Below are 17,987 nucleotides of genomic sequence, written 5' to 3' on the forward strand. Positions count from 1 at the left end.
GCATCCGCTGGGAAACCACTAGTGTGACAAGGCCGTTAGTGTTTATGTGACGTCATGAAACAGATGAAATATGGACCATCATGGCATCACTGTCAATAAATATTTATAAAATAAAAATTTTATGTGTTCGTGTTTCAAAAAAATATTTTTTTTTTCAATGTAGTAGAACGATAATAAACAATTTAAAACCCTTTAAAAAAAGTATCAATTAGCCTATTGCATAAAGGTAGTAAGGGATAGCCTGTAATGAAAATAAAACTCTTAAAAAAACAGTACATCTATATTGCACTATAACTTCTCACTTGGTATTGTACAAATAAGGTGTCTATGAAGTTCGACATAAAAAAGTAAATATAACACAAAATTCACACAACAACATTAATTCTAAAAAGTGCATCATATTTTGAAAATTTTAAATAATACACATTTTCTTTAAAAAAAAAGGAACATTCTTTTTACAAAGTTGAGAAAAAAGTTAATTAGAAGCGTAATCAATTTATATACATTTTATTCTTGTACATTTATAAAAATATAATTACCGAGTTGGTATCTGAAACTCGCACCGATGCGGTTAGGTAGGTATCCTTATGAAATGTTTATAATAAATGGTCAATTATTTAATGCATGCAAATTATAAGTACGACAATATCGAAATCATAATTAATTTTAACTGTAAAACTATAAATATTGCTTTGTCATTTACGTTACAACCTTTAAGATAAAAGTATGAATAAGTCACATCTTTTCAACAACGTTAGATCTATTATTACAATAATACACTAATTACATTATCCTCGGCATTTAGGGTCGGCGCAGACAGACGGAGTGGCAAGCATCTAATTCAGTAATAACCTCTATTCAATGTTGTTTTTGCACGTCTATATTTGCATGTATAAAGAAAAAAAATCTATGTTTTTGCTTGGGCGAGCGCTGAAGCTCTGCCAGAGTACAGCCCTGTGCTAGAGGAAGAAATAGGGACGCGTGGCCTCTCTGACTGTAAGCGAAACATGTGGGACTCTACTAAACTGATCCTCGCCACCTCTACGTCAGTTTTCGCTGACCTTAATGTATCATACAAATATACCTGTTTCAGTATATTGCAAGTTAAACATGACTGCATTGGATACCGACACTATTCCCAATTCCATATTATAGGAGATTTAAGATGAGAAGATAGGAGTATTGCCAAAATATATCATCAGCATTAAGGGTTAGAGCTGCCATAGAATTCATTGTGTATGCATTTGTGTATCTCCCATTGACTTACTAAAGACTGCAATGCAATCAGTTATAAAACCTGTTCTGGTTTGTAATAATACACTACATCTAATCAAAAACAATTACAAAATAATCGAGTTTCAAAATTTAGCCTCACCAGAAATATAAAAAAGAAACTGAATTGGGGGCGCCACAAGCTCTATACCCTCATGTGCCAATCATGTCGTTGACTGAGAAATAAATAGACGAACAAATAGCGCATTGCATCTGCAATAAGTCGTTCTCTTTTTTGAATTCAATTAATTTCATTTCATTTTCTCAAAAAAGAGAATAGCTTATGTGTAAGGAAACAATACCAAGCGATTCGATATTCAGTGTCATGACGCATTCCGTTTATTCAGAACTAACGACGCGACAGGTCAAAAAAGCTGAGTAGTAATAAATTTTATACGTACTTATATTAAAAATACATTATAAACGTAGTGTAAGCATAAAATTACACCTCAAATTGTTACAAATAATAAATAGTAACCAACAGAAAAAACGTTTCAAAGTGTGTTGTGCTGGGAATAACGTCAAAACCGAATATCTTTTCAACGACAGCAGCACGTCAATCAATAGTCTATTTATTTTTGAGTCTAAGACGTGTGTGCTAATAGAACATTTTGGTTTGAAAATAGTTGCTTTTTTCCGCAACATGGTAAGTTTTTTTATTTTTCTGGTTAAGCTATAACCACGTCTTGTTTACGACGTAGCTAAAGTAAGACAAGGAATATTTTCAAACACAAAAAATAATTTCTTAGGTATAACTTTAAGACGCTTATACATAGAGTATCTATTCGAGACATAGGATTCTACATAACTTCTGCAGGCACGTCTATAACTTTAGATTAAATTGCTGTCTAAGTCTCTTGGGTAATAAATCACATGACATTGTTACCAATAAGATGTATTATTGCATATCATATGTGCTATTATATAATGTATGAGACTAGTTAGTCGTTTAAAACTACGTTTCAGATAGATTAAAATCTAATTACTAATGCATAACTTCCATAATTTAAAAAAAGTCTTTGTTTATGAAATTAACTAAGGGATTTGCAGTCTATAAAACTTCTGGGTACACACTAATTCGAATATACGTGAATATGTATATTGCATATACAGTTAAAACCGTTTATGGCGACATCTTTTAGAACAACATACTGGTTATACTTATGGGCCGTAGTCAAATGTCCCAGCTGCAATGTTTTATCAAAATCATTGCTTACTACGACATACCGGATTAAGCGACCACATTTGGAGTGACCACAGATAAATGTTTCGAAACAATTTGAATAGCTACAGTAAAAAGGTCAATGGCTAATATCGTAGTTTAGGGTCTTTTGTAATTCTTAGAAACACGTTCATATGCCGTACAGTTAAGGCCCGCTTCTTCATAACTCTTTCATCATGATCAACCCATATTCGGCTCACTGCTGAGCTCGAGTCTCCTCTCAGAATGAAAGGGGTTAGGCCAATAGTCCACCACGTTGGCCCAATGCGGATTGGCAGACTTCACACACGCAGAGAATTATGAAAAATCTCTGGTATGCAGGTTTCCTCACGATGTTTTCCTTCACCGTTTGAGACACGTGATATTTAATTTATTAAAATGCACACAACTGAAAAGTTGGAGGTGCATGCCCCGGACTGGGTTTGAACCCACGCCCTCCGGAATCAGAGGCAGGGGTCATATCCACTGGGCTATTACGGCTCTTAACTCTTTAGGCAGTCTCATTTATATATGTTTTTGTTTGATGTTCTTATGAAATTATTGTTACTTGTTGTATTTCTCTTTATTAAATAATAAACAACTGTCCAATAACCAGAAAACGTGTGCCCCAGAATGAAATTCCAATTCAGTTGAAATACAAAACAAGATAGAGTAAAAAGAAATATATTATTGTGGAAAGTTAAGGCTAGATTACGCCTGGCACTGGCCTTATGTCAAATTTTACTTAAAAATAATGGAAATTGTTTACACCAATTTCTGAATATCAATCATTCATAATTTCAATCACACTCTCTCATCCAGACAATTTTCGGACGGTATATAGTAATAATAAATGTAACTATATTATATTCTGCTGACATTATTTAATAAAAATAAACAATACTAATATATTTTGGATGATGCTTGGAGGCAACTTGATCGTCTTTAACCATCATGCAAAAATGAATGAATAATTTAATATTCATTTTGATATTGTAAAGAATAAAAATAAATATCATTAAAAGAGAAATGTTGAGTTTCTTGCTTCTTAGCAGAACCTGCCTTCCGACAGGTAGGACAAATAGTCTTTACGTAACTTTACGTTTTAAAATTAATTTATGGTTTGCCACTACAATGACAATTAACTAATATTCATTTAAGTAAGTAATTAGTTGAATGTCTAGGTAACTCATAATTTTAAGATCAACACAAGTACCACATTCTAGCAAATAAATTATTTGATTTGATAAAAAAAAAGTGCATATAAACTTGAAATAAGTTTATTTGAATTTTGAAAATTTGTTTAATTATTAGGTATATACGAAGTTCTTTGTTCCAAAGACACCACTGTTAACTTGAAATCTACTATTTCATACAACTTATAAAAAAACAAAAAAAAAAACTGAACATGGGAAATAGTAGGTAGGTACAACCTCAAAATGTTAAAGCTATTATCGAGTTTTAAGAACAAATACGTGTTTAGATTTACTAAATAACATGGCCAACAGAATGTATTTAGAATTATATAGAACATTTATTAGCTGTAAGTGACATTAAAAAATTATGCAATCATTGCAACTAATTTAATGATAAACAAATAATAATATAAAGCTTCATATGACAGTTAACCGAGGCGGACTGTACATTTCCCATTTACTTTAAAAACTACCAGAGAAGTTGTTATAAAAATGTTTAAAATTATAAAGCTACAATCACATTAGTAAAGATTAACAACTGATTTGTTAACTTAGCGATCATATATGTACTAAGTACATTTTTCTGTATAACAGTTAAAAAGAACGTAATATTAAACAATGTACAACTGTACAGTCACCCTCAATTCTGACAAATTTAACTACGAACAGAATAATAATATTTTGTTCGCTTTAATATTATTATTATTAAAAACTATTTTCACAAGACGTATGTTTATTACATGCCTTAAATTATTTATTAAAGTAAAAATGTTTTTTTTTATAGAATAAAAAAGCTAATACACAGAAATCATAATTGTCAATAATAAAAAGTATCAAAAAATTGACTAGAATACATAATTCATCATAGTATAAATCATACAAGTAGTAAGATATGGTATAAAGCAAATTGTCTATCTATGTATACTTTTATGTATAACTAAATTATTTTTATTCTGCACTTAAACACAAAACACATTGTGCTGGTGTTTGAATAAATGGACGAAATGTGTAATTTTCTGTCATTTTATTGTCCAGTCTTTCGCTTCATACACATACAAGTAGTATTATTATTGTCTATCATAAATAGGGATGATGACTAGGTTTGAATATATTGATTTTTATGATACATTCGGGTAAATAGGGTCAATGTTAACTAATTTATACATAAAAAGCAAAGATTGACTGGATATTTGCAAAATAAATAAGTTAATATTCCAAAATCTATTAAAAATCTTTTATCGTAATTAGATGAAAATTCATACAGTTTTAGCTTCCTTACATTAAATGTATAAATTTTATATTAAACATAAACAATAAATAACAAAGATTTTAGTAATTTTGTTTCACCGCCCATGCAAATCTAACGATCATTATGGACTTACGACGTCATTAAATCGTACCATGATGTATGGGGCGCTTTTCAGGGATCCGCGGCAGTGCCGCAAATCTGACCCTTTAAATCTCTGTAGCTCCGAAAGTAATGATCCCAGATATCCTATTACTTTTACAAAATTGCTTTACTATTAGCATACTCCTAATTTATATACAATTTAAAAAAGTCATCATCCCTATTGTTTAGTATGAACATGTCGGGCAGAGAAGGTGAGTGTTGGCTAGTAGGAAGGGGATGCCTTCCTACTAGCCTACTAGCCTTAAACCTACTATAAGGTCACAAGTCCTTGGACCTGCTCGAGATGTTTCCTCTACCACGAAATAATGGTACAATCACTGTCGCACAATATGGATATGTTGATGTGCAAGATAAAAACAATTTAGATTCAGTATAGTATATTAAAGCCAGTTGAATAGGATTATAATTTTCATAATTGCGTAACTTCTATGCATTGTATTTTATTTTACTGTGAATCGAAAACTCATTCACAATAAAAAAAAAGTTAACGCAGTTTCATGTCCCAGTAAAATAAAATACACTTTCAATTGTTTACATTGTAGAAGCTTTATTTTATGCAAATTGATCATACATTAAAACCGGTTTGACTAGACAGATTTTTATTAGTATTTTTTTTAATAATTATGTATTAAACTCATAAATACAAACAATAAGTTGTTACAAATAGTTTCTGTTAAAATTAGAAGAGTATCTGAGTTTGAGTGAATACTGTATTGCAATAATAAAAAAAAGGAGAAATGCATTAATGGAGTTAAATAAATAACTCTATTATAGTTAAATCTATGGAGTGAAATTTATACCTAATTTCATTATTATAATACTGCTAAGTGACTAAGTTTTTTTTAAATGTTATCAAGGTCCCAAATCACAATTATTAATAACATAATGTAATAAATAATTTAATAAACATGCATATTTTAATATACTATGACTTCATTGAATAATTATATTTATATAATATATTATTCCACATAATTGAAATTTGTATTTATATATAACTCTTTCCAAACTTAGATTGGTTCAGTATCAGATTTTTTTTAAGTGATATATTATCTGTGTCGAGGAAATATTTACATTAAATACTTGATAAAACTTCACATGAAAATTTGAGCAATTATTATGATTCAGGATATAATTGTGAAGGATGATGGAAGATCAAAGTGTACCACAACACATAGTCAAACTATTTCCACATATAGTTTATTCTATACTAAAAATAGAAAGTCATAGTAAATATTCATATTTACATAAAAATATGGAATTTACATTATAGGATGGTGCGGGTGACAGGTTAACATATTTGCAGTATGTACTTTAATTTATGATTTATTAAACATAATACGATTACGGTCATAATTGTGATTGATTAAAGAAAGGAAGGACCGTCCACTTAATTAAGTGCCACACACTATTGCAAATTTTTATGGAAATAGCATAAAAAAAAATTTTGTATGTAAGTTGCCTTTGATCTAGTTCATGGTTTCCTAGATTTTGTATGAAAAATGTGTCGCAATTTATCTATACTTGAAATTTTCTTAGATGTCAATTTTAAACAACAATAATGGCTGACTATGAACCAAAGACAATCAGTAGGGTTGAGAAGTTAACCGCGGGCATCGTAACGATATCAAGTAGGTATCGTTATATCTGAAATAATTCAACTAAAATATCCGTTACTATACGTCATCTTAAAAAACGAATACGTTCCGTATTCGTTTCATTTTCCAACTTTTCAGTTGTGTGCATTTTAGGAAATTAAATATCATTTTAAGAATATATACACCAAGGAGAAGAAGTGAATCATGAAATACATGAAAATGTTGGACATAGTAATAATAATAATATCGGTTAAGCTCGGTTTAGGATGAGTTAACTGCGAGCAAAAAGTGCCACATTGTCGCTTCCATGCTCACAGTGAGGTCGTGTCAATGTTTGTTCCATATCATCATTACTTATTTGTTTCGTTTGCAATTGTTAGTCTTGTTATTTATTTGTTGTTTGGTTGTTATATTATTGCTGATTGCTGAGTAGTGTATGACTAACAATAATATAACTAACCGAAAATTCCGACTTTCAGATGGGTGGATTTTAGGTTGAATTTCATATGGATTGATTTATTTATTAGGTATATTAAAAATATAAAAAAAAAATATGATGAAAAAATACAACCGACTTCAAAATGTTAACGTACCCACGAAACTAAAAAGGGAAAGATAACATTATTATATTTTCTACTTATTGATCATTTTGAAGTCGCTGCCAAGCCCGTCTGATGTTGACTTAAGTCGTTACTGAAAAAAACACATGACAGACAAAAATAATGTCTGAGAAACAAAAATCTTTACGGTACACCTTGAATTAATAGATTGAATACACTGGCTTGGCAGAAAATATAATGATATTATTTTTCCCTTTTTTAATTTCGTGGGTACGTTAATATTTTGAAGTCGGTTGTATATATTTTTTTAAATTATTATTTGTTTTTTCTCAATTAGGTCCTTCAACTATTTTAAAATCAAAAATCTCCATTTAAAATTGCCACTGACTTTATGAAAAAATATTCGTATGCGGAAATAATGTCGCTGCTATGTCCAACGTTTTCATGTATGTAGATTTACTTCTTCTCCATGGAGTATAATATATTCTTTGGTGCTGTGTTAATAAAGATACACATTTATTTTATTTATAAGCCACAAAGGACACAAATATTAAAATAAAAAAATATGTACATAATTATCGACAAGTTATAATTTCATGTATCTTTCCCGTCTCTTCAATTCATAGACAATCTAGCATTACGAAATGTCAAATTCGCAACATTTTCGTTAATCTGTAGAAATAAAACTTGTTGTGATTTCGTTTTTAGTGAAATAAATGTGATATAATAGTTAATTACAAGCAGTTTTTATGTAATTCGCGGTGTGCGCGTTAAATGAAGTGATGTGTATATAAATGATTTAGTTTAAACGGACGGTTTGTGAGAAATATGTGAATGTCGTGACGACGGATCTTTGTTTACCTTTTTTGCCATGTAAGGAAAAAAATACTATAGGCAACCTATTTGCAAAGTGTCACTGTGAATACTATCTATCATTTTTCATTACTAATAATTAATAACAGATGAGGGTATATCTTAGACTTTAATATCTTTTTCTATATATTTTAAAAACCGACCCTTAGGCAATATCAATTTACTAGGTCCATCAACATCTGGGAAACAGTGTTAAATACTGATGCCGCGAATAAAATACGTGTTCGTTCGTTCGTCATGACGTCTAGAAAAATGTGCGAAAATTTCAGACCCGCACGTATAAATAGCAAGTTATAAACAATTAAAGATTTTTAAAAATAGGGTCTACATTAATGGAAATTATTCCAAAACTGATACTGATACTGAAAACGTGATAGCCTAATGGATATTACGTACGTTCGAATCAGGTCCGGAGCATGTACCTCCAACTTTTCAATTATGTTCATTTTATGAAATTAAATATCACGTGTCTCAAACGGTGAAGGAAAAACATCGCGAGGAAACCTGCACACCAGAGAATTTTCTTAAATCTCTGCGTGTGTGAAGGCTGCCAATTGGACCAGCGTGGTGGAGTATTAGCATAACCCCTCTCATTCTGAGAGAAGACTCGAGCTTAGCAGGGAGTTGAATATGGATTGTTAATAATGATGATGATGATTCCAAAACCATTGGTGTGAAAGAATTTCCCAGGTGTTGATTGGCCTTTATTTCGATTACACAATTTCACGTTAAGTCAACTGACACATCCTACCCGCACTATCCTATAGTGCACTACACTATAAATTGTAATTTAAAAAACAAATAGGACACAACCATAACAAATATTCTATACATACTATAGTGAAAAGTTAAACACTAAATCTAATTATACAGCAACACTCATTATTTTTTTTTATAGTAAAAACCAATTAGCTACGTGGGAATATATAAAAAAAATACCAATTTAAAGGTAATATTGGATTGATTTATAATAATAAAGTACCATTTTTATCTTATTTATAAGTAGGTTTATTGAAATGCAACACTTTTCAGGCATCTGCAAAGAGTATAATATAATATAGTAGCTTGGAAATGCGCAAACATTTTATAAATTGACTCTTCCCAACATATACTATGTATTTACAAACTGCTCTATTGTAATTCAAATATTTTATACAAATTGTACGTTTTGGTTTGTTATATGAAATAGGTCTCTCCAGGTCTGTTAAACACTTCCAACGACATCGACTATTTATCCATATACAGGGTGTTCCGTAATTAATGGATAAAACGCAAACGGTAGATACAAATACCTAGTTTTTGAGTAGTTTTCCAAAAATACCAATCTATTGTAATACTATTTTTGTAAATACTGTTTTATTTGTTTTATAAGAAGAAACTTTGAGTGCAATAATTATTTTTCTTTCATTAAGATGACCCGAATAAAAAAAATTGTCCTATCATTTTAAAAACCTGTACCCTTATAAAGGTTGGTAAATTGGTATTAAACTTGTGTCTTCTTTTTGTAGTTACAAAGTTGCTGGTTAAAATGTTTTCAATGTAATTATTCATATTAGTTTAAGATAATTAGATGGTGGTGTTTTACCACCATCTAATTACACCAGTTTGCGTTTTGTCCATTAATTACGGGACACTCTGTATATGTCACCGGTTTAGCAAATTGACAAATCAACAGATTTTAATTGTTTATGTATAAATGCACATATTACAGTAAATTGATGTTTTTCGTTTATTTTATGGCTATTACGTAATGTTGAAATGTTAGGTTATTTGTAGTGGCTGCATATATTATATCCATACTAACTAAATAGCTAATAAACAAATATGCAAGGAATTTTGCACCCGCAAATATTTCTGCTTATGGAGAAAGAGGAAAAATTATCATGTTGTATTCCTTTTTTATATGTAAATAAAAAAAAAAATTGAAATGCGATATAAAGCCACGCAGCCATACATGAAACCTATAAAATACTCTGCCATGTTAATTATTATGTGCAGGTTCAGAATCAAATAGTCCAGAGATGGCCAACCTCTGACAACCTATGACAGGTGTCATACACATTACCTATAAAATAATTCGTGCACGCCAATAATAATAATAATTAAGAAATCATTTTTTTTTTATCGGAAACTGTTTTTTATTTGTAATTGAAATTAAATTACTCACATTCATGACGTTCGAAAGGTTGGTCATCCCTGATATAGTCGTACAAGTGTGTGTGATCGTAGTACCTTATTCTATGATGAGGCATCGCGGTAGGTGCTCGTGGAGATAGTCGAAGAGCTCGGGAGACGCACCGGGACAGTTCGTGAGTTCCAGCTCGCGAAGTTGTCGCAGTTGGATGAGACTCGACAAACCGCCGGAGGTAAGTAGAGGACAACCTAGAACCATAATAATTTTTTTTTCATTTAATTATAGTTTAACAAGCAGATGGCCCACCTGATGTTCTCCATCCCCCATAACAAAGTAACTCTTCGCAAGGTCCATTTGCTAGGACCACAGTCTAGGCCTACCTGATGTTCTCAGATCCCCCATAACCAAGGAACTCTTATAGGGTTTATTTACTAGGACCACAGTCTAGGCACAGAATACATGTTCTCCTATACTCCATAACTCCCATAACAAAGTAATTTTTTGCAGGGTCCATTTGCTAGGATCACGGTCTAGGCCTACCTGATGATCCCCCATCTCTCATAACAAAGTAACTCTCCGCAGGGTCTATTTGCTAGGACCACGGTCTTGGCCCAGCTGATGTTCCCCCATCCCCCATAACCAAGGAACTCTTATAGGGTCAACTTGCTAGGACCACAGTCTAGGCACACAATACATGTTCCCTCATCCTCCATAACAAAGTAAATCTTTGCAAGGTCCATTTGCTAGGACCACGGTCTAGGTCCACGTGATGTTCCCCCATCCCCCATAACAAAGTAACTCTTCGCAGGGTCAATTTGCTTGGACCACGGTCTAGGCCCACCTGATGTTCCGCCATCCCCCCTAACAAAGTAACTCTTTGCTGGGTACATTAGCTAGGACCATGGTCTAGTCCCTCTCGATGTTCTCCCATTTCCCATAACTAACTAACTCTTTGCAGGGTCCATTTGCTAGGACCACGGTCTAGGTCCAGCTGATGTTCCCCCAACCCCCATATAAAAGTAATTCTTTGCTGGGTATTTTTGCTAGGACCACAGTCTAGGCCCACCTGATGTTCCCTCATCCCCCAAAAAAAGGAATTCTTTGCTGGGTACATTTGCTAGGACCACAGTATTTCGGCTTGCGCACGGCAAGCCGAAATACTGTGAATAGTGTTACTTAATGAATAGGGCATACATTATACCTAATTAATACTCATGAACATGTAGTTCACCGGCTACAATATTCACGCGATTATTCGGAGTACAATCAACAAGTCTCGAACCCATGCGATACCTTAGTCATGACTTTGTTCATGTGCACGCACCTGCCAAGGACAGCAGCTGCAGCGAGCGCATGCCGCACAGATGCTGCACGCCGAAGTCGCGCACCTGCGAGCACCAGCGCAGGAACAGCGCCACCAGCGACTGCATCGTGCTGATATAGCCCACGCCGATGTCCGTTATGTGCACGCACCTGAAAAAAAACCGTAAAGAATTTTCTCTTTTGATTATGTAAGTGCTGTAGACCCCTGGGACGTCACCGGGGGGTTTAGGCGAGTGCATAAGTATCGCCTGATGGGGCCCGAAGGCTTAAGCAGAATAGATGATTCAGCTCATCTATTCTGCTTAAGCCTTCGGACAATCTTCAAGGGCGTCTCCTCTCAGATTCAGACTTCAACTTAGAGGGCCGTTCTGGAAGGGTGTTTTGGCCTGAGTGTATAAGTCCGGGCGCCCCCGAGATTGCGATTTAAAAAGCCCACGTTTTGGTGTCGACAGATATCGAGGACGTCATCTTCGATGGCGAAGATGCTGTGTAGGTTGTCTGTGCCACGGAAGCGTTTTCAGTCGTCATGTCATCGTCAGGATCGTTTTTAACGAATATGGGTATCATATGATATCTTACCTTATAATAACTTAAAAACTACTGTTTTATAAACATAAACGTATCATCATCAATTATTATTTATATTATACAGGGTGCTCGCGAGTTTTCCCATAAATTCAAGGTGTTTACAAGTTCACTTATAGAAGCAGAACTGCATAACTAATATTTTTTTAACTAAAAAATAAAAACTTTTTATGTTTTCATAGTTATTCTGTGGTTTATGGTTTCAAAGTTATTCTAATAATTTTGAGTAATCATGTAAAATATGCCGTTATTTATCCATGCATTTTAAAATACGTCAACCATGGCAACGTCATAATTATAATGATGCATATAGGGGACATATTTTAAGATCTATTTACAAAAGAAATATAATTATCCCCGAAAATATTAATTTTAGATATGTTCCTTGAACATTTTTATTTGATTTTCGGTAAAAAATATAACCCCAGTGTTATGGGAAATACTCCCGAGCATCCTGTATTGTCAGCTCGCTGTTACGGTCTTGAGTCAAGTTATCGTGCTCTCCGAGTCGCCACGAGAAACATTGTTTTTATCTTTACCAGACTTTAAAAGGAATAATCAATAAGTTCTAAGTTTGAACCATGTATTCACATATCACGTACCGGTCAAGCGTGAGCTCCTCGAGCTGGTTGAGGTCGCAGGCGATGTACTCGAGCGCGTTGTCGGTGACGCGCGGGCACCAGCTCAGGTCGAGGCTGCGCAGGCGCGGCAGGTTCTCGGCCAGCAGCTCCACACCCTCGTCTGTCACCTTGCTGCAGCCGCTCAGGGACAGCACTGTCAGGTTCGGCAGCGAGTGCACTGGGGTACAGATATTTCATATTAACGTCGAGTGAATTGGGGTACAGTTATTTACTATTAGAAATAGCCAAACGAACGTAATTTTGTTAGTTGTCAGTCGCGTAATTTATGCTGTATTTGGTTTCATACAAAAGTCCATTTCCAGCTACACGGCGTCGCAAAATGAGTTGTGTTCCGACTAACTTGCGAATGAGATCTAAAATCTTGTATTGCGCAGCTTAAACGGCATGAAGTTTGCCTAAACAATTATTTCATTACATAGATAATCATTAAAATACTTTTTAATAACAAAAATAATTTATAGTAGGTATTTCTTAGAAATAAAATTATGTTAGTTAATTTTCATGCTACTTAATGAATGCTGCGGCTAACTTATTTGAATCCATGATTAAGGTATCTGTTTATAATAAGCATACAAACGAAAATAGGTACATATGTGATTAATACTGGACTAGTATAAATGAAATTTTAAATTTAAGTGGAACTTTTAACCTATATAAGCAAACAAATTTCCAATCACAAGAATTAAATTACACAGTTCAAGTTCGACTTAAATTTTTCATTTGTTACTTGCAAGTCATAGTTATTTACCGATATTGACAACACCGTGGTTAGTTAGCTCCCAGCAACTGTGTAGCCTCAATATACTGAGTGATGCACTTTGTTTGGGTGAGAAATAGCCGAGCGCCGCGTCCGTTACGTGGTAGGCTTGCAACGAGAACTCGTATAATGAAGGCAAAAGTTGTGCGACTGCTCCCACCTGCGTTTTCATTAAAGTTTTTTAATTACTTTTCACAATTACAAAAGTTAAGAAGTGAGGAAGTCACACAGCGGGCGATGGAACGAGCTATGTTAGGAGTATCTCTGCGTGATCGAATCAGAAATGAGGAGATCCGCAGATGAACCATAGTCACCGACATAGCTCAACGAGTTGCGAAGCTGAAGTGGCAATGGGCGGGGCACATAGTTCGAAGAGCCGATGGACGTTGGGGTCCCAAAGTGATCGAATGGCGAGCCCGCACTAGTAAGCGCAGTGTTGGTCGACCCCCCACCAGGTGGACTGTCGCAGGGATTCGCTGGATGCAGGTGGCTCCGTATCGTGATGTTTGGAAGTCCCTACAAAAGGCCTATGTCCTGCAGTGGACATCCATCGGCTGATATGATGATGATGATGATGATGATGATGAGGAAGTTCTTAATTAATTAACCGACTTCAAGAAGGAGAAGGTTCTCAAGTTAATCGGTATTATTTTTTAATTATAATTTTTTTATATTAAAGCTTTAATTTAATTTCAGAAGAATTACAAAACTGAAGTTCTTAATTAATATCTATTTTTAGTTCATATGTAACCTGTCCTCTAAACATGTGGCACGTCGATTCTCGCTAACGCTAACGCTCCGAAAACTAATAAAATGTATGGGAATGACAGATCCGATCGACAACTTGATCACGTGATCTGTCGATCATGAATGTAATTCCCTCATTCATACATTTTTTAATTTTACAAGTGTTTGTAGAAAGAGAATGACGTGCCACTTTGCTACAGGCCATCTCAGAGATTACTCTGATTGTCTGTCTGAAATTTGTTTTCACATTTCAAATGTGACTGATAATTAAATTTACGTAAACTTCCCAATAATTACAATGTAATAATATACGTATGAATCTAATAGTATAAAAAATTATTATTAAAATAAAATGTTCTTATGTTAAAACAAAATAAACTTACAGCCTCGTCAGCAATGTTAATGCAGTCAGTAAGCGTAAGTGAGACAATTCGAGGAGTTAGACATGCCCACAAACCAGCCTCCGTTATTTCATTGCAGCCAGTTAGTTCTAGCTCAAATAGTACCTAAAAAGAATGACTTCTATAATATAGTTTACAAATAAAGATCAAGTAAAAATTAATCATAATAAACAACAAAACTAACCTGTAAATGATCCAATACAGCTTCTAATCCGCGATCAGTAATTGTGCATCCTTTCAAACCGATTGCATGTACATGGTGTGCCGATACGGGAAACTGTTTGATGAACTCATTTATATCATCATCGGTGGCAGATACTAAAACGATGCCTCGTATTCCTCTCCTCACTACAGAGTTGTAAAACCTCTGCATACAGCAGCCGGACTCCGATCTCATGTCCCGACAGTCCATCACTGCCACCAAACCGGACCACCACCGCGGCGTGGAGTATAGGATGTCACGCCATTTTGTACACACTTGTGCCAGTGATTTCCTCTCGATTGCGTTGAAATAAAGGAAAAATTTCTCGAGGAATCTGTCTTCCAGAATGAACTGGCTCCACACGAGCGGTCGCGGCGAGGGGCGGCGCCGGCGCGGGATGCGCGGTGCGGCGGCGGCGGCGGGCCCGCATAACGCATTGGCCACGCGTTCCACCACGCCGGGCGAGCGCTTGCGGCCGCGAAGACCCAGCCCCGTGATGCGGCGCGACAGCTCCGCCGAGGCGCGCTCCACGACGCCCTGTGCGGACACCGAGGACATCTTCACTTTGACGCGGCGAATGGTGTCGCCGGGCCGCCCGCCGCCTGAGCCTGCCCCGCCCGCACCTTGCTCACAACCCGCCACGGCGCTAATCCATTTGCAAAAGATATACTATTATTTTTCATTTTATTAACCAAGACAATGAATGAAGAAAAAAGTGGAATGCCCCCTTCCAGCTTCCTGTGTCTTTGATACCTATAAGCCAAGCACCACTAAAAATAAAACTGGCCAAGTGAAAGTCGGACTGGTGCACATAGAGTTCTGTTATTTTGGTTAAAATATCATGTTTCTTGTATGGGAGTCCTTAAATACTATTTTATTATATTTATTGTTATAGTGGCAACAGAAATACATAATCTGTGAAAATTTCAACTGTCTAACTATCATGGTTCATAAGAAAGCCTGGAAACAAACAAATGTATGGTCTAAAAGATAGCTAAGTCCTTAGTAATAGGGTCCACTTTTACCCATCAGGTACAGAACCCTAAAAACAGAGAGAGATCATTTATTTGCCAATTAATATAATTTTTCAAACAAGCTTTGCCCTAGTTTCATGTAATTGTGAAAAAGATAAAAAAAATTCAACTGATTACACTACTTTTCATAGGACATATTATATTTTATTGATGCTGGAGCTGACAGGGTATTAAAATATTAGTAGCTAAATGCTAAATTAAACATTATTATTCTAAAATAAATAACGTATATGTGTACACTTTTTACATGATTTGCAAGAAATGTTTTTGTGTTTCTTACATTGAATTTAATATAGTATTATTATAGTGGACCTTATAGGCAAGTAAGGAAGATTTCTATATTTAAAACTATTGAGATATTGAAGTAAATAAAAAAAGCCTCATTGGTAAAGCTGCATCAACAGTAAAGTCAAATAACAAATATACAATTTAACAAAAAAAAAATAAAAGGCAAGTATACAATTTATAACATAACACTAATATTTATATTACTAGTAGACGCCGCGCGATTTCACCCGCGTGGTTCCCGTTCCCGTAGGAATACGGGGATAAAATATAGCCTATAGCCTTCCTTGATAAATGGGCTATCTAACACTGAAAGAATTTTTCAAATCGGACCAGTATTTCCTGAGATTAGCGCGTTCAATCAAACAAACAAACAAACAAAACTCTTCAGCTTTATAATATTAGTATAGATAATGATTAATAGGTAACAACTACAAATTAAAGAAACTTAAACTCTAATATTAAAACAAATAATATGCATATAAGATATTGTATATTAAGTACACTAACGTTATTATAACTGAACTTTTTTGATTTATCTCATACAATAAAAAAGATCTAGACAGCTCTCTTGATTCCACAAGTAATCAAACAAGAATATTAATATATATATTTTCTATAGCTCAGTAGACATGTAGGTCAGTAAAAATGATCTTAGTATTTATTTTTAATTAAACCTTTGAACGAGTTGGCAAATTTTAGTACAAATTATAATAGTAATTAAATTTATATGACAAAGATTTAAATGCAAAATAAAACATTTAACCAAGGAAACTTACGTAAAACCTTTGACGTTTAATAAAATAATTTCGAACAAAACTGTATAATTACCTCAAACCTTTGATATTAATCTGATAGATTTACATTTTTACTTATAAAAATAATACTACAGCTTGCAAAAAATTAAAAATCGATGGCTTTTTGTACAAACCTATAAATAAGAACTCCGGTCTAAAAGCACCATATTTAAGTATTATTATAAATTCTAGTACTATTTATTTTTTATTCATGTATTCTTACACGATAAAATTAATTGAATAAAATTCACACAATCCGAAAAACTAAATCAAAAACCAAAGCTAATGAAAATGTGAAATGACCACAGATTATTAGGATACGAAATGACGCTGTCTGCTGTCATATTTTTTTTGTTTTTTTCATTGTGGATTGTGAGCACATTGTGAGCTATGAGTGATATGGGTCTAGGTTCTAGCCATAGAATATATTAAATATTGTCCTAAGATGCCATAGAATATAATAAATATTGTCTTAAGGTCAAAACGTCAAAATTATGGGGCCAGCCGAAACTTCAGTACAAAGACTTTTGGACATAGAAGATTATGCATTTGATAGTTGCGGAAATAGTTAGAAGTTACTATAGTTAAAAAAAATGTTTCGAATTATTATTAGAAGTGAATCGTACTTGCTAAACGTACACAAACACATTACTGAGTATTGTTATTATTTTGATTTTTAGTTATTAGTTATTATTATAGACATGTACTCCTAAATACTCAGTGGCAAGCGATACACCATATCAGAGAGTAAGCGAAGGTACGATGCAATTATCCTAAGTTCGATCCCGGGTAATAGTAGAAAAAGAATTTGTTTTTCGTTTTTCTCAATTGGTTTCTTCAACTATTTTAAAAGTATGTAAGTGTTTTATTATGTAGCCATGATAGCCCAATGGATATGACCTCTACCTCCGATTCGGAGGGTGTGGGTTTGAATCCGGTCCGGGGCATGCACCTCCAGCTTTTCAGTTGT

The 17,987-nt window shown here is 34.0% G+C and overlaps 1 protein-coding gene across 3 annotated transcripts; it reads right to left on the minus strand.

Moving 5' to 3' along the window:
* Window positions 1-266: 266 nt before the first annotated feature.
* Window positions 267-17,342, minus strand: LOC112043154 (F-box/LRR-repeat protein 16). Of its 3 annotated transcripts, XM_024078448.2 has the most exons (8): window positions 17,152-17,342; window positions 14,884-15,547; window positions 14,682-14,804; window positions 13,543-13,711; window positions 12,756-12,951; window positions 11,570-11,718; window positions 10,344-10,493; window positions 267-9,147 (listed from the first exon to the last, which is right to left on the minus strand). In XM_024078448.2, the coding sequence occupies exons 2-7, from the start codon at window positions 15,457-15,459 to the stop codon at window positions 10,345-10,347; spliced, it is 1,362 nt and encodes a 453-aa protein (XP_023934216.1). In that variant the 5' UTR covers window positions 15,460-15,547; window positions 17,152-17,342; the 3' UTR covers window positions 267-9,147; window position 10,344. The 3 variants fall into 3 exon arrangements, with proteins under 3 accessions (XP_023934216.1, XP_052741695.1, XP_052741696.1); XM_052885735.1 differs by having other exon boundaries at window positions 267-10,493; window positions 17,152-17,341; XM_052885736.1 differs by lacking the exon at window positions 14,682-14,804 and having other exon boundaries at window positions 267-10,493.
* Window positions 17,343-17,987: the final 645 nt, after the last annotated feature.

Source organism: Bicyclus anynana, chromosome 15, assembly GCF_947172395.1.
Source record: "Bicyclus anynana chromosome 15, ilBicAnyn1.1, whole genome shotgun sequence".
Taxonomy (NCBI): domain Eukaryota; kingdom Metazoa; phylum Arthropoda; class Insecta; order Lepidoptera; family Nymphalidae; genus Bicyclus; species Bicyclus anynana.